Below are 18,050 nucleotides of genomic sequence, written 5' to 3'. Positions count from 1 at the left end.
AGCCAGCCAAACATATCAGAAAATTCCCTCTCTTTCACTTACTTGTCCTTTTAAAAATTTCTTAGGTTTCTGTGACCTGAGCAGCTGTCTTGATCCTGTATCACCTCTTTCTCCATAGACAGAAATATAGACATCAGCCTCAGTTCCAGCATTCCACAATTCTCCTGTTGTCACATGCACTTCATAGACAGTCACTGATGATAGAAGATGACAACTTTTCATATCACAAACACTACTATAGTTACAATAACATCTAGCTGTGAATGTGCCTGTAGAGTCCAAATACATCTGTGTCAATGACAGTTAGAGTATAAAACAGAGTTTAAAATCCTATTCAATATTAAGTAAAATAATGTACAAACTTGCTTTGGTGTTACATTTATGCTTTTTATCCCAGACTGTTGCTATGGGGAATACAAACAGAATTGAACTTTAAATGCACAGTAGTATGTCTTTGTCCTGCAGCATCAATTGAAATCATCATAAAGTTGAAAAGTAAATAATATAAATCCAAGATTAGCCTCACCATAAGTGGTGCAATCAAAACTATAACAAGCAACAGGAGCCATTAACGTTTTGAATGCACTGGTTAACCAAACAAGCAAAAATCTAGCACCATAGTTTTAGTTTTCTAGGACCTCAGAACTCAGAAAGCTGAGTTTTATTGTTTTATTATTTTACTGATTCATGCAATAGGATAGACTTCCGCTATTATATTCCATATGGAAATTCTTTAAAGGCTGTAAATTTGGGAGGAAAAACCTAGCACTTAACTTCAATAAATTGGTTATTTAGTAGAAACGGATAATGCAGATAAAATTAAATGTGAGTCAAAATCCAATGAAACTGGAATAAAGACCATGATACATAAAAATATGTATCAAGAGAAAACTGCGGCCATTAAAATGCAGATGTAGGAACCCCATAAAATTCAGAATTAAGATAAAAACATGCAATTACAATCTTCAGTAGAAACATGGGAAAGGCAAAGTTTATGCCAACATACAGTAACAATATTTTGTTAGACCAAATGAGGTACAGAGACAACAAAAGGGAGAGAGAAAACTTCATTTTCTGGCACACGAGCTCTTCTTCCAGGTGTAGGTGTCCTTGTGCTTCTCTGTCTTGCAAGTAGAAAAGAGTTTCTGGACCACTGAGTCCAGAACAACATCAACATTATCATCATTCAATTATCAGTTTCCACTTGAAATATGTTATGAAGCTTGAATGTAATCCTCTGAAGGAAGCTGCTCCCACACCTCACTCTTCTGATGGACAAACACCTTCTTTTAATAACTAGTGAAAATTCATTCACGATCAGTCCATATCTGCAATTGTGCTAAGTGGCTGTTCAGTGTTTACAGCTTTACTCTTGATGTTTTGGGGGGGGGGCGGGGGGGGGGGGGGGGGATTATCTAACATTTATTTACATGGCATTTGTGTGCAGGTTACTATACAAGCTGTCTTTAAAGAATGCGGTTTGGATAATGATAACAATCTAGCTAAAACAATAAGCACTCTGCACAGGTTATTTTAATGTGCCCGCACAGAACGTTAGTGCTAGTTTGCTTCTAGCATCAGAGCTAACTCATTCTGAGATGATGACTGGGTACCTCTAAACTCCACTGAAGCATTGTGCTGTAGAGAGATGCTATTAATAAATCCAGCATAGAGGCTTAAAATAGCTAACTTAAAAATTCAAGCAATTTTCACAATTTTTTACACTTCTTTCTACCTCTCATAAGCCTAGGGATCATCCCAGCTTTATAGTATTTATGAGTATTTATAATGCTTACAGCTTTTATCCTAGGAAATAGTAACTTTCTTAATGGAATGAAGCTGCATCAGGGGAAGTTCAGATTGGACATTAGGAAACGGTTCTGCAGTGAGAGGGTGGTCAGTCACTGGAACAGGCTCCCCATGGAAGTGGTCATGGCACCAAGCCTGTTAGAGTTCAAGGAGCGTCTGGATGATGCTCTTAGTCATATGGTTAGTTTTAGGTAGTCCTGCAAGGAGCAGGGAGTTGGACTTGATGATCCTTATGGGTCCCTTCCAACTTGATGGGGATCCTTATGGGTCCCTTCCAATTCTATGATTCTATGATTCTTTCCTTTAGATATTCCATGGAAAAGTGTGCAGAACTGAGATTAAGAGAAGGAACTGTATTCTTTACATCTATTTTTGTCTATAAGTGTAGAACATTACATTTGTAAACACGTCATTCTGAAATTAGAAAGTGTAAGGGTTAAGATTATTTACAAAATTTAATTATTTCCCCTATGTCTATGAATTATGAGAGACAGAACAAGGAGGTAAAACACATATCTTTTTTCAGATCAGCTATTATTATTTGGACAAAAGCCAGCCACATTTAAGGCATAGAAGCTTTTGACAGTCTTTAGTTAGCAGCATAGTCATGTACTATTTTTTTCTCAGAGTACACCTGTCTCAATACTCAAAATGGTTTTCATTTAGGAACTGTTAATTAATACTGTATTTTACCCACATCATTTACCATGTCACTACCTGATCTATTTACTTTCCCAAATTTTTCTTTACAGCACCCACATGAACAGACACCCCATGAACAGACCATGGCAGTGGCAGAGAATTCATTTCTCCACACCAACAATCCCATGTCTAAGATGGCAACAATCCTGTCTATTCCTACAATTCCTTCCTTCATTAATGATCTATTTTTCAGTTTCTGCAAGAAGAAAAGCAAAGGTCCACCAGCCACCAAACACTGTGTAATGCTGGTTTATTCCCAGCAAGTAGTTCATCATCATATAATTAAAGATTGCATCATAAAACATGAGCAGAAGGGGACAAAAGTAGGATGGCTGAGGATAAAAAGTCAAACGAATGGTGCTCAGTCCCCCAGCATTAGAGCCACAAAGTCTCTATGTAATACTTCTTAACAGTTTAATTCAGACGTTTTTCCTTTGAATAAAAAGGGCTGTTAAATCAGAAAGTGTTTCAGCCTCTTTTTATTCAGAAATTGGTTTTAAAGTGCCTCTTATCATCTCTCTTTCAGACTGAATCCAGACCTCTTCACTGTTCTGTTATCAAACTATCTTCTCTGAAGTTAAAAACTATGTTCTCTTTTCACTGTCTCATGCAGAAATATAATATTGGCAAAAAGACACAGAGGTTGTCTTTCAATTACTAAGTTAGAGATGAAACTGCCTTCTCCAAAGCCTTCAGCATGACCCCTCTTATACCGAGGCTGGCAGAAATGCACAGAAGTTCTTTTCTCCCTCTGTTGTGTGAGAGAGAAATTGTTAACTACAAAATGCAGATTGAGAGGATGGTTTAAGTGTGCTGTTGTACTTTACAATGCACCAAGATAACTTGATAATAAAAATATTTCATTGTATCTTTATCTCAGAAACAAGGAAACAACCTACTTAGAAAGAAGACCTGGAAAATTAGAAGGTAAGTAAGGTCAGTGTCCCAGAATATTAAGCAAGAGAACATTTGGGGAAGAACAGATACTGCAAGTAGGAGACCGGAGCATATTCAATATAACATGTTAATGATCATTAATTAACATTTATTTAAAGGGGAGGTATGTGTTTGTTTTCTATACCAATGTGCTTGCATGTCCCCCTCACTAATAATATTAAGACACAAAACCTATGAGGCTGACTGCCTCTGAGGCTTTTCATGCCCTCAAGGGTATGAAGATCATAACCACTCAAGATCAAAAATCATTGTGGTTAGGGCTGGCCAGACTCTCTCTGTAGCATTTTATGAGCCATTTACAGCTGCTAACTACATCACTGGAGGAAATCTCTCCTGCTATTCTTTTTCTCTTAAAGACATATTAATAAGGCACAAACCTGGTTTTCTGTTCTTCTTTTCAGGCTCTTAATCTCAGTGCTCAGTCATCATAGCTAAGCATAAATACAGCTCCAGGCCACCCAGCTCTTTATTACGAGAGTGATTGTCCCATGGTATGTTTTGGCACATCCTTGGGCCATTTTCTCAACTTCTGCCCCTCAATTTCATTTATATCCTCTTCCTGTAGCCTGCACCCACAACAGCTGTTACCATTGAAATGCCTGTTACCATTTCAATTTTGCAAGATCAACACAAACTACCATAAGCATACCACCAAGCATTGCTATAGTATTAAACATTCTGAAAAAGGGTTCCATAGTTTTTAGAGAACTTTGAATGGAAGTTTCTCTCATCCCATTAATCTTGTCCTCTGCACTTGTTATGATTTTTGGGGGAAGGGAAGAGAGGAGGGCGTGGAATCTGTCCCAGGTGGATCTTACTCTAGTGAAAGCTCCAGCACAAGTAATACCTGTGTTGTTATGACTTTTCCCCCTCTACCATCACACCCTACAGGATGGGAATCTGCCCCAGCATTCTTCCTCCCTCACCCACATCTCTCCTAGGATACAATGATCTTGCTATGCCCTTGTACTTTCCTTAGGCCAGAAAAGAACAATGCCATTTGGAGAGAAGGGAAGAGCAAGCAGACTTTCCACCCCCTTCCCATTGCTGAAGCAGAGAGACCATATAGCAACAACATCCAGCATGGGTGATGGATTGGTGTGGTAGAGCAGGACATTAAAACAGTATAACAGCAGCAACACCCAATAATTTTTGTATTGTTTGTCATCATTCACCTTTAGAATTACAGTACAATCTTTATCGGAGTAATGGAGCTTTTAACACTTATAGCCTTCTGAAATATTGTTAAAGTTTTGTTCCACACCCAGACATTGAAGGTATTCTGGAAGCCAGTCTCAGCCACGTACAAGAAAGAAACTAAAAGAGCAGCTACAATAGTCATACTAGAGCTATAATCCTCAGTTACTGAAAATGGAGTTTGTGATCTGACTCATGTATGATGGCTTCATACGCATGGTAGGTACACGTATGTGAGGTGTCTTTACTATTGCCTCTATTTTAAAGCAAACACAGATGCTGAAAATCGTACCAAAGCAGGGGTCTTTCTGAAGCACTTGTGAAATTCAAAGCATTAAAGACTCTCCCGTCTCCTTTCCAGTGATTCTTAACCTTTTACCTGAGTATGCCCAGCAACCACAGGAAAACAACACAGAAAAAGTGTTGTAGCTGCCAAAAAGTAATAGAGGGCCTGATGAAAAAAAATGAACTCACCTCTATCAGCATCAGTCTGTGGCCTGACTTAGCTGATGTGGTATTGTGCTTACCTGGAAGAATAGGCTGACCCTGCTGTAAAACAGGAAGCTCCATAGATATTTCCCCATCAGCCTGGTCCCAGGCCAGCCATCGATGTGCAGGGAAAGAAAACTGCTCCCCTGAGAAAAGGTTCAGCAACTGCACCTAAACAGCACCAAGAATTGCAGTTTAAGTTGCTGATCTCAGTCCAGATGGAACAGAACACGAAATATGTGGGATGCTGTTGAAATCTGTGCAGGTAGAGCTCTGTGGCACAACCACAAAACCATGGGTTTGGGGCATGTCTGCTCCCTGGATACAACTGCCCCCAATCTGACTTTTCACTCAGTCAGATTCAAAAGTGCAGGGCCGAGTAACTCAAGTGCAGCCAAGAAACAGGGTTTATCAGCTCAGGCACAGTCCCACAAAATATAGCTCTGTTGTTCCAGCTGGTATATCCACGTGGGCTGGCAGTAGGTGGCATGGCTTACCAAACGTGGAAGTTCTCACTGGGAAGCTTGGCAATGCTCGCAGTTCTATTCCTTTAACTTATTTTCTTATCAGAACAGGAATTAAAGGAACAGCTTTTGATTCTTCGACACTGCTTGTGACATAAATAAACCGTGAAAGTGCTAGCCCCAACATCAGTCTGCCCCACACAATTTTCTTCCATGCCCAACTTCTAGCATATAGCAGCAAAAGGACCATATGCACACCAGCTGAAGAAGGGAAGGAGGTCTAGCTATTTTGTACTTCAGAGTATTCCTTAGTAAGCACCTCAGAGGCTGCTGTATATTAGAATAGTGCCCGATTATGCTAATTTATAGTAGTAACAACATTAGATTTTGGGCCAGAGGAGAGAAGCAAAGACACTTCTACCTGTAGGTTCGCTCCTACTCTGTGCTTTGCAGAAACTTATCTCCTTAATTCTCATATTGAACAAATTCAGAATTGCTGGAAACATTTTGAATACTAAACTTTAAAGAAAGAGATTAATCTTGTCTGAAAAACCTGGCACATCTCGGCCTGTCAACATCTACTGATGGATCTTGAAAAGGGAGCTTGGATTAGCGAAGCAGCACCTTTGTGGACATTTTCAGGCCTGATACTGTCTCAGTACAGAGACAGACACAGAAACCATGGGGTACTGATGAAGGACTAGCAGCCTAACCACCAGAAAAGCTCTGCAGTTGTAGAGCACTCTCTTAATTTCAGGTCTTCCAGAAAAAGGTACGATTCCCAAGGAACAATGATGTTAAGTGTCTGATGAGCCCGTTGTCAGTTGTTTCTCTTCTATGAAGTCTAGAAATCAGTGGCTATAGTCCTTTGGCTCTCTACCATACAAAATGCTGGGTTACTTGTAGAGTGTGTTTGGTTGAACATATTTCTTTTCTTTCACTTTCTGCCCAAAGTTGCAAAGAGGGAATGACCTAACCCTGGCTGACAAATCACTCCCTAAAAACTACCTGATTGACTGAGATTTGGTAAGGAGACAATTAAAATTCATAAGCCAATAATCAATGGAACACACTGAAGTGTTGAATCCTTCTTTTAAAATTTTACTGTTGATTTCAATTAGTATATCCTAGCTGGGAAGTGAGAAGGTGAATAATATCTTCTCATTGTTTCTTTCCTTTTTTTTTTGTCAGACTTCTTCAATCTCTCCATTTAAATGTGCGTCTTACACAAAACAGGCAGTACAGCCTCTGTTCACAGAGGATGGTGTACAACAAACCCACAAAGGTCCATACATTGAGTCAGATTTTATGATAACCAAAGCCTCTAATACCAAGATTAAGCATACAAATGAACCTTTTCGATAAGAGAAAACCCACTGTTCTCTTCTAGCTTCTCAAGTCAGATACACTTTAGAAATTGCTGGTAACATGTCCCTCTGTCTCACAGGACAAAGCTATGACATATTTTCCACCCTTTCACTGCTTCCACACACACATTTATGAAAAGAAGGAACAGAAGAAAAAAGTATCTTAGATTATATTCTGACTCCAGCATTCCCCAAAACACAACACAGCTGGAAAACAAATGCTAGGGATTGCCTGTTTATAATCAGGCAATCCTCACCTGGATTGAAAGAGATATAATGCCTATAATTCTAGCATGAAACCTCTTAGACAGAATGATACTACCTGTGACACAATATTTCAATGTAGATATGCATTAGCTAGAGGTATGAACTCACAGGATCTTGCCTAAACTTCACTTAACACTGCTGTTGTGGTTTAACCCCAGTCGGCAACTAGGCACCACACAGCCACTTGCTCACCCTCATCCCCGCCTCCCCCCAGAGGGATGAGGGAGAGAATTGGAAAAAAAAGTAAAACCCATGGGTTGAGGTAAAGACAGTTTAATAGGACAGCAGAGGAAGAAAAAAAAAAAAAAAAAAAAAAATAATAATAATAATAACAATAACAATAATAATAAATTATAAAAGAATGTACAAAACAAGTGATGCACAATGCAATTGCTCACCACTCACTGACCAACGCCCAGCCAGTCCCCGAGCAGCAATCATGGCTCCTCGGCCAACTCCCCCCAGTTTCTATACTAAGTATGACGTCATATGGAATGGAATAGCCCTTTGGCCAGTTGGGGTCAGCTGTCCTGGCTGTGCCCCCTCCCAGCTTCTTGTGCACCTGGCAGAGCATGGGGAGCTGAGAAGTCCTTGACCAGTGTAAGCACCGCTTAGCAACAACTAAAACATCAGTGTGTTATCAACATTATTCTCATACTAAATCCAAAACACAGCACTCTACCAGCTACCAGGAAGAAAATTAACTCTATCCCAACAGAAATCAGGGCAACTGCCCCGACCTTACTTAGTCTTCTTTCTGAGCCTCAGTCCCAGATGAAAACAACTAGTTAAAGCATCAAATAGCCACAGAGTTTGAACATTAATCAGTGAATATTTAACTTGAGTGGACACTTTGCATTAGATAGATCTAGATTTACCCTGACATACGATTATAACGAGTTTACCAGCAGCTTCTAAAGCCCTTCATAAACTGCTCTCTCTTAACTGAAGGATAAGAAACTCTGGCACAAAGATGGAAGTGTTTCAGGCATGCGTAGCATATCATTGGCACACATAGTGTATCACCAATGTTACGGATAAAAGCCAGATCCTTACATGGCCAGTCCAGAAACCTATACACTATGCTTCACGACTGAAGCTTGAAACAGAACTAGCTGACTCTCTTTGCTTTATTATCTTTGCTTTACCTGCATCAAGATCTTTTTTAAATAACAAAAAGAACCTGTTATTGTCTTTTTCTCCTCAGAGACACAGAACTAGAAACGTTTGCAGCGTAGCTCTGGTGCTGTGCATAAGGATCCAGCATCAGCCACAGATTTGAGGAGGACTTGGCTAGACTGAGTTCAATGACTTTCTGGGTTTCAGCAAAATCTAGACACACTGTAGCATACAAAGACTGTAGAAGACTCAGACTATGGCAGCCAACGTCAGCAGTCTTTCTTGCTGCCCAGCCACACATCTTTAAAGAAACATGGTGTACAGCTCTCACTAAACTGCAAACAAACAGCCAAGACATACCATCGTAAACTGCCTTTAATTCCATACAGAAACACTCCTTCATAAATAATCTCTTAAATGAAGCTGCAAGCATTTGATGAGGCTAATATACTTATGCCAGGGATTTTTTCTGACTCGTATTTTGACTCCACTGTCATAGTGACTGCTTTTGGAAAGACAAAATTATTTCTCACTGCTTTTACCTCTTCACAGTGCCAGGCAGGGGAATTTCCTGCATTCGTATGTCCTATGCGTATTTTGTAGAGATGTCCTATGTTTCCAGTATTGACCTGTAAAAGAAACACAACTGATGAAACTCAGAACATTTGTTAAAAGGAAAGCAGCAGAAATTCATTTAATAACTGTCAGGTGGCATTTTTGTTTAGAGGAATTAAATATTCTGATATTTAAACAAGTGTTTCCAAATATTTTGCTCCAGATAATTATTAGAAGCTTGGCTCTTTTAAAGGACAACTCTTAAAAAAACCTGTTGGCCTGCCAACCCCATTTGAATGCCTTCAGGATGCTGCTGTACCTATTTTGATCCCCACTGAATATTGGCCTCAGTGGGAGATGAATACAGACCGTATGTATGACTAAAAAGTAAAAGTGCCTTAACCCTAAAACCTGGCTCAGTTTACCATCTATACCACTGACCTGCTACAGAATTATTTCTGTCTCCCAGGCACCTCCCACATACCTCTGAGTTTCTCCCTACCCCTCCAGGGGAGTATGCCTTACAATTTTAGAAACAATTGTGTTCAGCTTTGATGTTTCTTTTTACAAATTATTTCAACTAAATCAACTTTAAAAGCTGTACTTGAAAGATTAGCTCTTGGGCAGGCTGGATGAGTGTGTCCAGTACAGATAACGGGGTGCTGAGGGAATAACTTTGTGTGAAGGTTATTCAAGCAACTAGTTATGAACTTAAGTGTAGAAATAGAAAGCTTATCTTCAAGGAACTGGAAACAAACCATGAGTGTCTTCCTGCCTTGCTGTATCATTTTTTTTCTTATTATGTAGGCTGGATTTGCTGTCCTTCTGTTGTTTTCTGTAGAATTCATTTTCATGTTTTAATTGACAGTGTAGAGGTGGGAGTTCCCTGTATCATGAACTTCCCTGAACTCAGTGTTATAAACAATAAAGAGACAGAGCAGTGAGGACAGACCAGAGTTAACTGAGCTCTAGCATACAGCACAAGCAGAGAGGCTTTTCTCTTTCTATACGTTTCAGAGTAGGCACTCCTTAATTGTATTCAGTGCTACGGATACTTGCCTAAGAGGGGAATCCTAGGTCCCAAACCAGGGACTGTCTCCATATTTTGCATTTAAAAGTCATTGGGGGTGAAATTAATGGCAATAATGGGAGTAGGAAACAGAGCCAACAATATCTATTGTGAAGAGGGTATTTTTATGTGTCAGGCACCTGGTTACTTATTTTATCTACTCCTTTCAACCTTATATCTGGGTTTTTTTGATATCATAGATGGAGAATGGCATACTATCAGAGGTGCTGGATTCTTCTGAGAAACTCCATCAGGCTGAAGAGGGCTTAGAACTGCATTTCCTACATCCCAAACAGCTACGAGGATATTGTAAAAAAGGTGAGCTCTTCATCAATGCTGCCATTAAACACCTTTTCTCAGAAGGGGACTTGCTATGCTGGATACTAACAATGGAAACACCTGTTTGTTATATGGCCCTATAGCTGGCACCTGCTAGAGACACCCACTGACAATCCCATATACAGACTCAAGCTATGCAGCTTTTGATAAGAGACCTATTCTGGCTCACTTAAATCACCATGCCACAAGACTGATGGGGGAGAAATTTGCTTGTGTAACTGGGAGCAGAAGCAGCTTCAGATAGACAGACTTTATTACAGGTATAAAAATTGCCATTATTTAAATAAAGCAGCAAGTATTTAACAAAGTTAAAAATTTACTCCTTAACCTAATTCTTCACTTCCTCATTTCATTTTTAATATTGTAGCCCTATTTCAAATTTAAAAACTAAACAAGTATCTGTTGTCCTATATTTCTTGGTATTTTCTTGGGCACTATGTAAATTACCCAGTAATTCTTCTTAGACAAGAAATATGTTGGATCAAATCGGCTTTGGATAGGTGAGTGGGAAAGGATACTAAATTTAGTTCTACATTTAAGTCCTGTTTCTTGTTTCCAGATATGTGTACCATACAAAAACTGACTGTCTTTTCATCACATATATTTTGAAATGTCATGCAATCTGGCAGGATACAAGAGGGCAACACCAGGAATATATATTACTTACTGTGAAGATGTCTTCATTGCCTCTCTGAAATAATTTTCCCTCCTCTCCATCAAGAAAAATAGGCCCTGAACTGCTGTGATGCCCATACAATGTAATATAAACCTTCGAGCTTGTTCCTGCAGATGGCATATCACTGGTGAGGACTGACACCTTCCATTTCCTAGCTATCAAAAGATAAAAAGACTCACTGAATTACTTAAACTCAAGATTCTCAAGGAAAATGCATTTCAGTAATCAAAATTCTAAATAATATCATGTCAATGAATAGAGAAATACATATTTCACAAAATTACAGCAAGCAAATATTGAGTTTGCTATGTTGGTCACACAAAAATCAAGAAATGTCAGGTTGCATTCACATCTTTTACTCCGCATATGCCATATGACAAAGTCAAATTTACATGAACGTAGATCACTTTTCAAACAGAGTTTTGAAATATTGTATCAAATTGTATTAAATATGGCTTTCTGTTTACTCAGGATATATCAGCCCTGTCCAATGCAGTGCTACGTAATGACAGCCATGCAGGCTCTCAGCAAGCTAGCTCTGGAATTACAAACTCATCACTTCAAGCATTAGGGTCTCTCAAAGCAAATTAGGTCTGATGAAAGAGACCTCTTTCAGAAAGGATCTGTATCTCTGCAAAGATGTGATGTAACAGCTTGTTTGGGATCCACTGAAGGATTACCAACATATTCTTGCATTGCAGTGTTGGCATTATACCCTGAGATACCAATACTCTTTCCATGGTGAAATTTCATGATTATCAGGACCAAGTATATGGATTTAGGCTTTGGTTTAGTGGAAGCTGAGTATCAATTCATGGAATTAAGGGAAATGGTATCACTGTGGGATGGCTGATAGCAGGAAGGAATATTAAGAAAACGCCCTCACTCCCAATGTTTCTGATTAGCTGATACCTGTCTTAAATGGTATACATTCAAGCACCTCCCAAGCTTGCTAAGATTGTTTTGCACCACTGATTATCACTGTTTCTTAAAAGAGAACTTCCTTTAAAGTACAGCAGCAGTAATAAAGGGCCTTACTGACTACAGAAGCCCCCTATCATCTAATGACTCATCTATGCTACACATTTTGCCTGTATTTACTGACTTTTCCCTCCATCACAGTATCTTTGATCCTGTCTGCTCTGGCTAAAACACTAAGAAATAATATGGCGATGATGAGAGAGCTCATCATGATATGATGAATTTTGTGTTTATTGACTATTTGAGACATGTAAAATAGATCTGTGTGTCTTAAACCCCAGGCAATAAGCTATCCTGCAGTTCTGTTGTGAGGTTCAGCAAAACCACTTTTGTTTTGAGTGTCACTCAGTATTTTCACTGCCAGCCATGGGCATTTTCTTAAAGGAATCAGTGGATGTTGATCATGATACATACACAGAATTATGCTGCAGCAGAATATTATTTGAGGAATAGTGAAACCAATGATTTGAGGAATTTGCATTTAGTTTTCCATGGCATTCTGGAAAAAATAAGGTAGGATTAATATTTATAGTTGCTCATGTTTAGCCACGTCCAAAAAGAAAAGATATTTAAGAAATTGATAATTAGGCTGAACTAGACGGGTTCATGTCAGTATCTTTGTATCTAGGAAATAAATGAGTTGAGAATGTATGTCCTCCAGTTATGTTTGCATAATTAATACTGCTTTTAATAAAAGGCAGAAGACAAGGAACACTAAAGGCACATTATGAAATCTAACGTATTAATGAGACCTGATGGTACAATCTATAAGTCTTGTTTGTGTCTTGCTATAACCATTGGGCTATACCTATTGAGGAAATTTTTACTTCTGTGTGGCCATTGTGCTCTGTGTGCAAAACACACATTCCTTGGGAAATGCAGTATTGTAGAATCAGTAACTATTAGAATAGATACTCTGTCCCATACTTTGAGGGGACAGACAGGGAGACATTAACGTAATGCTTGGTTCATCTTTGAGGACAAACCTCAAGACCTTGAAATCCCACAGTAGTGTTCTGAGATTTACTTATTTGTTTGAAAAATGCTTGTAGGTCCATGATCTGAGTAGAAAGTTTGAAAATTTTAAAAGACAGACACAGAATCTGAGAGAAGTTATATTGTTTAAGAACAGGCATCTAAAATATGTTATTATCATGAGAAATTTGGAGTATGCACCACTACTTAAAGAGATACTCTTAAAGCAGTACTTTTCTGAAACTACTGTGAACGTGCAGCTATAGCACCAATGGTTCCTAAGTAATTATATTGTCATTATTAAATAATAAATTGCCAAACAGCTACTCTTACCAACAGGTTAAACTTCATCATTACAAGAATCGTCATAGCCTGAACACATTGAACTGAAAGAATAGGGAAAAATAGTAACTGTGAGACCTGAGGAGGAGAAGTAACTGGCAGAATCACATTTCCCAACAACAATGCAGTGTGACCCTTCTCAAAAGTTGCTGTAATCTGAAGTTAGCTTGCTGTTTCTATTACAGAGTGGGTTCTTTACACTATCCAAAGCAGTCTGCTCCAACTTTCTGTGAGCCATGACTGATGACAGGTGCCCATATAATCCTCCATGTTAATCTCACTTACAACTGAGAAACTAGCATATGTATACAACATCTAAGTCACTCTGTGTAGGTGTACCTAACCCCTTGTCTTAATTTAGTTTATTAAGGTAAGAAAATTGCATTAAATAGTCCGCCTAATCCTTACAGTGGATTAACATAGTAATTAGACTAATGATATTTGATAACATCAGTGCTATAAAAGTCAAGTAACTTGTTTAACAGTGATAAATTAAACAATTAAATGGTCTTGTTTTCTTCTGACTTCCTTAGAAGAGAAATATGCCTTATGCATTTCAGAAATGAAAACCAGTATTACCAAATATTGCTTCTATACACTTAAATTGAGGAGCCTAACACTTCTGAGAATTCAGTCATTTCTCATTAGTTTTTATGTTAGATACACTTTCAGATATGCAAAGCCATGTCATCCATCTTTCTATATATCACACTAGTGTTGTGGTTTAAACCCAATGTGCAACTAAGCACCACACAGCCGCTCACTCACCCTCCCCCCCGCCCCTGGTGGGATGGGGGAGAAAATCAGAAAAAAAAAGTAAAACCCATAGGTTGAGATAAAGACAGTTTAATAGGACAGCAGAGGAAGAAAAAGAATAACAATAATAATAAAAGTATGTACAAAACAAGTGATGCACAATGTAATTGCTCACCACCGACCGATGCCCAGCCCGTCCCCAAGCAGTGATCGCTGCCCCCGGCCAATTGCTGCTCCCCGGCCAACTCCCCCCAGTTTCTATACTGAGCATGACATCATATGGTATGGAATAGCCCTTGGGCCAGTTGGGGTCAGCTGTCCTGGCTGTGCCCCCTCCCAGCTTCTTGTGCACCTGGCAGAGCATGGGAAGCTGAAAAGTCCTTGACTAGTATAAGCACCACTTAGCAACAACTAAAACATCAGTGTGTTATCAACATTATTCTCATACTAAATCCAAAACACAGCACTCTACCAGCTACCAGGAAGAAAATTAACTCTATCCCACCCAAAACCAGGAGAACTAGAAATAGTAGTGATTACTATAGATCACTGTGTGCAATGGCTTCTTCTCCAATACACTGTTTTCAGTGTCTTGGAGCCTTTCCAATTAATAGTTTCCAGTCTTCACCTCTACCCATATATGAATATTCACTGCAAAGTCAGCAGAAGATCTGTTTGACCATTTTTTTCAGGTCAAGGGTAGTAAAGATACAAAATAAATTCTCTACTATGTAACTTCTGTGTATAAGCCTGTCATGCGCTGTCAATGACATCTGCTTGAAAATTTAATTGTGAGATATTGCTGAAAGAAAAAAAGAAAAAAAAACAGAAAATACTGTATTTAGATGAAATGCTAGTCTTGACTGTTATTGAATAAGATTTTTGCATGATTAATATTTTTTAAATCCCTCATTATTTATATTGGTTCACGGTAAAATTAGTCCAGAATGCGTTTGATTTAATAGTAACAAATTTTCAAAGCTAAAGGAAGAGGTTAACAAAGTCAATTGAACTGAAAAGCAAGGTATAGCAAAGGAGAATAAAACAAACTAGTAAAAAGGTTATTTAACCATACACATTAAAAGAGAATAAGCAAAGAAGGACGATGTACACTTTGTCCTGAATTTGAGAACACAAACTAAATATGCCTTTACAATAAAGTGAAAATTACCTCTTTTTTTTTTTTTTTAAATAAGAATGGTGACATACAGTGATTGGGAAATGTCAGCACTGTTGACAAGAATTGGCTATGGAGTGGGAAATTTAAAATGGAAAATCAGTATGGGATGAAGAGTGCACTGAGAGACCAAAACCCATGTATCTTACATCAAAGCAATACTACGTAATGTTTTTGAACAAATTTTAAATGAATGGACAGTTATCCCCAGATATATACAGCTAAACAGAAAAAAGATTACCAGCATCAGTTTACTGCAGATATATGACACAAGGTATCCAGACTTGCATTGTTCAAGTACCCAATCTCCTCCATGATGATGAGAATTCGTCTTTGTAGTCAAGGAAATTACAGTAGCTCTAATCTATCCAAGCATTGTATGAGAAATTAGTAGCTAAAATGGAGAAGTGGATTAGTACAAGACTGTAGAGAAATGAAATAACTAGCTAAATGGGAAATTATACATTTGTGCAGAAATGAGAAGTATTAATTTATAGGGATACTAATAAGTTTCTCAGGAATCAGTGTTGGAATTTATCTGGATTTCATATTTTCATCAATATACTGCATCAAATAGGTAATTTCTGTAACATGGTCGCTAAGAATTGTCAGAGTATAAGAAGATCAGAAAATCCAGAGTAATAGAAAAGAGATAATATATAACAGCATAAAGTGCAAGGAAATGCATTTTAAAAATACTACCAAAACTTAATGCTATGAACCAGGAATTTATCACTTAAAAAAGAGAAGGAGTGAGTCATTAATATGACTGTAAGATGCACCAGGAGAGAGATTTCTAAGCAGAGAAATTTTACCGTCAGTGTCCCAGAGTTCAGAGAGACAATCTTTTAAATACTGCATAAAGTTCTGGTAACCATATTCAAAAAAAGATTTATTGAAACTAGAAAAGGTCCTGAGAAAGACAACCATGATGATTAGAGGAAATGGAGAAAATGTTTATGTAGGAGAAAAAGTTGAGAGAATGTCTGATTTTGTTGATAGATACCAAGGAGGAAAAAGACATATCTAAGTAAATGAGAATGGTGGCTTTGGGACACATGTCTATAAATTAACCATGACTAAGCTTAGGACAGAAATTACAAAACAGTTAAGACAGACATTAGAAGAACGACTCAAGCTCTAGAACATCCCTCCAGTGGAAGCTGTAATGACTACAGATAACAAGTTTTAAAATGAGATTTAATAATTAAATGGTATTACTTACCTAATTGGGTGGTTTATTTCTAGCAGGGGGCTAAACTAGATAAACTGAAACTTCCTGGGACTGTGATCTATATGTCATGTTGGCCGTTTCTTTTTTAATGATGGCAAGACAAAAACTGAATTCCTTCTAGAAGAATGGCATAATCTATATAAAGCCCTTGAACGCTTGCTAAATTGTTTTCTATCCTGTTCTTTACACATTATTTAATACACTTGTCACTTCCAAGTATATTTTATCCTGACTTATTCAGAAAGACTTTATGCCTTTTGCAGTTAATTTGCAGAATTAAGCTACCTATATAAAGTAGCTTATATTCCTCCTCACGGTGTTTTTCCCTCTGTCAATCAGTACGTTGCTCTAGTCACAGCATCGTGAAATTCTCTCTTCAGCCTTCTCCAACCTTACCTAATGAAAGCAATTTTATTTCATCTGCATATCTCAGCCACTTAATATTCTATATCTCTCCTGAATCATTAATGAGTATATAAACCCTATGACAGTATGGCACATCTCACTGTCAAACTTTTTTCCTGCTCTGAGGTGACCATTTTATTCCTTCTCTTTCAGTTAACATACTGAAATCAGAAGCAAGTCTTTCAGTTAGTTAATATAACAATCATTTCACCACTTGCTGTGGTCTCTGCTAATTGTAACCTCAGGCAGTACCTCACATCTCACCTTTTGAGTGCTTAGTTTGCTCAGTAACCCTATAATAAGCATCAGATTAAAGGTTCTTGAACCTTGATCTGAAAAAGTTAAGGTGCTGTGAATGCAGCTCAGGGTGCTGTGAATCCAGCAGAAAGACTGCAAGTGATGGAGACATATATACATATATATAGCTGATAATTTGCCTATCTAACATGTAGACATTATTTACAGCATAGAAGCCTGGTACTCAGAATGCTATATGGCTTTTAGTTGGATTCTAGTAATTTCAAGCTTCATTTTCCAAACATAGCTTTTATTTCTGTATTGTCATGTAAAAGCATGAAAAAATACCATTGAGACTCTTCACTCGGAGCAGTTCTAAAACATGCAAAGGAGGACCCCAAAAAATGTGGAGGTGGAGGGAAGAACATCAGAAACAGTGCCGGCATAGGAAATAACACACAGCTGTTTGGTGTGAAATATATTAGACGATATATGTTGCTTTAGGGTTGTAATGTTAGTTTATTACATAGAATACACTGCTTCAAACAACAGAAATGTATCAGTTATTAATGGGGACATATATCTGTCACTGGACTCCTAAAAAGAATTGAAGAGTGCCTCTAGGTTTCCTACCTGTACTGCAAACCCCTTTTGCTCCAGATCCAACTTCTACTTCCCCTCCGTGTGCCTTCTGTCCCACAGGGAGACAATCAAAGCCTCTGGGCCAAAAGGGATTTGCGTCTGCCTTTAATTAGGTCCTCAGTCTGGATAACCAAAGGATCATGATCCAGGGCTTATTGCAGCATGTACACGCCAGTTAGTGTAGACACAGCCTCCAAGAGTACAGAATGGTCAAATTCTCATTCTTTAACTGAAAAATAACACCTTCCTTCTTCAGGTATATCTCTGACTTCATTGACATTGAAGCAAGGT

General features: G+C 38.2%; 1 protein-coding gene across 1 annotated transcript in view; it reads right to left on the bottom strand.

Moving 5' to 3' along the window:
- RP1 (RP1 axonemal microtubule associated) overlaps nt 1-18,050 on the bottom strand; it is a 183,254-nt gene that overhangs the window by 153,346 nt on the left and 11,858 nt on the right. The window contains exons 3-6 of the mRNA XM_075495462.1: nt 11,002-11,165; nt 8,914-9,000; nt 5,193-5,325; nt 43-194 (exon numbers count right to left, since the gene is read on the bottom strand). Of these exons, the coding sequence (XP_075351577.1) occupies nt 43-194; nt 5,193-5,325; nt 8,914-9,000; nt 11,002-11,165 (536 nt within the window). The remainder of the gene's footprint in view (nt 1-42; nt 195-5,192; nt 5,326-8,913; nt 9,001-11,001; nt 11,166-18,050) is intronic.

Source organism: Mycteria americana, chromosome 2 (genome assembly GCF_035582795.1).
Source record: "Mycteria americana isolate JAX WOST 10 ecotype Jacksonville Zoo and Gardens chromosome 2, USCA_MyAme_1.0, whole genome shotgun sequence".
NCBI classification, from domain to species: Eukaryota; Metazoa; Chordata; class Aves; order Ciconiiformes; family Ciconiidae; genus Mycteria; species Mycteria americana.
Note: the sequence above shows the minus strand (reverse complement) of the source record. Positions and strands in the feature narration are given on the sequence as shown.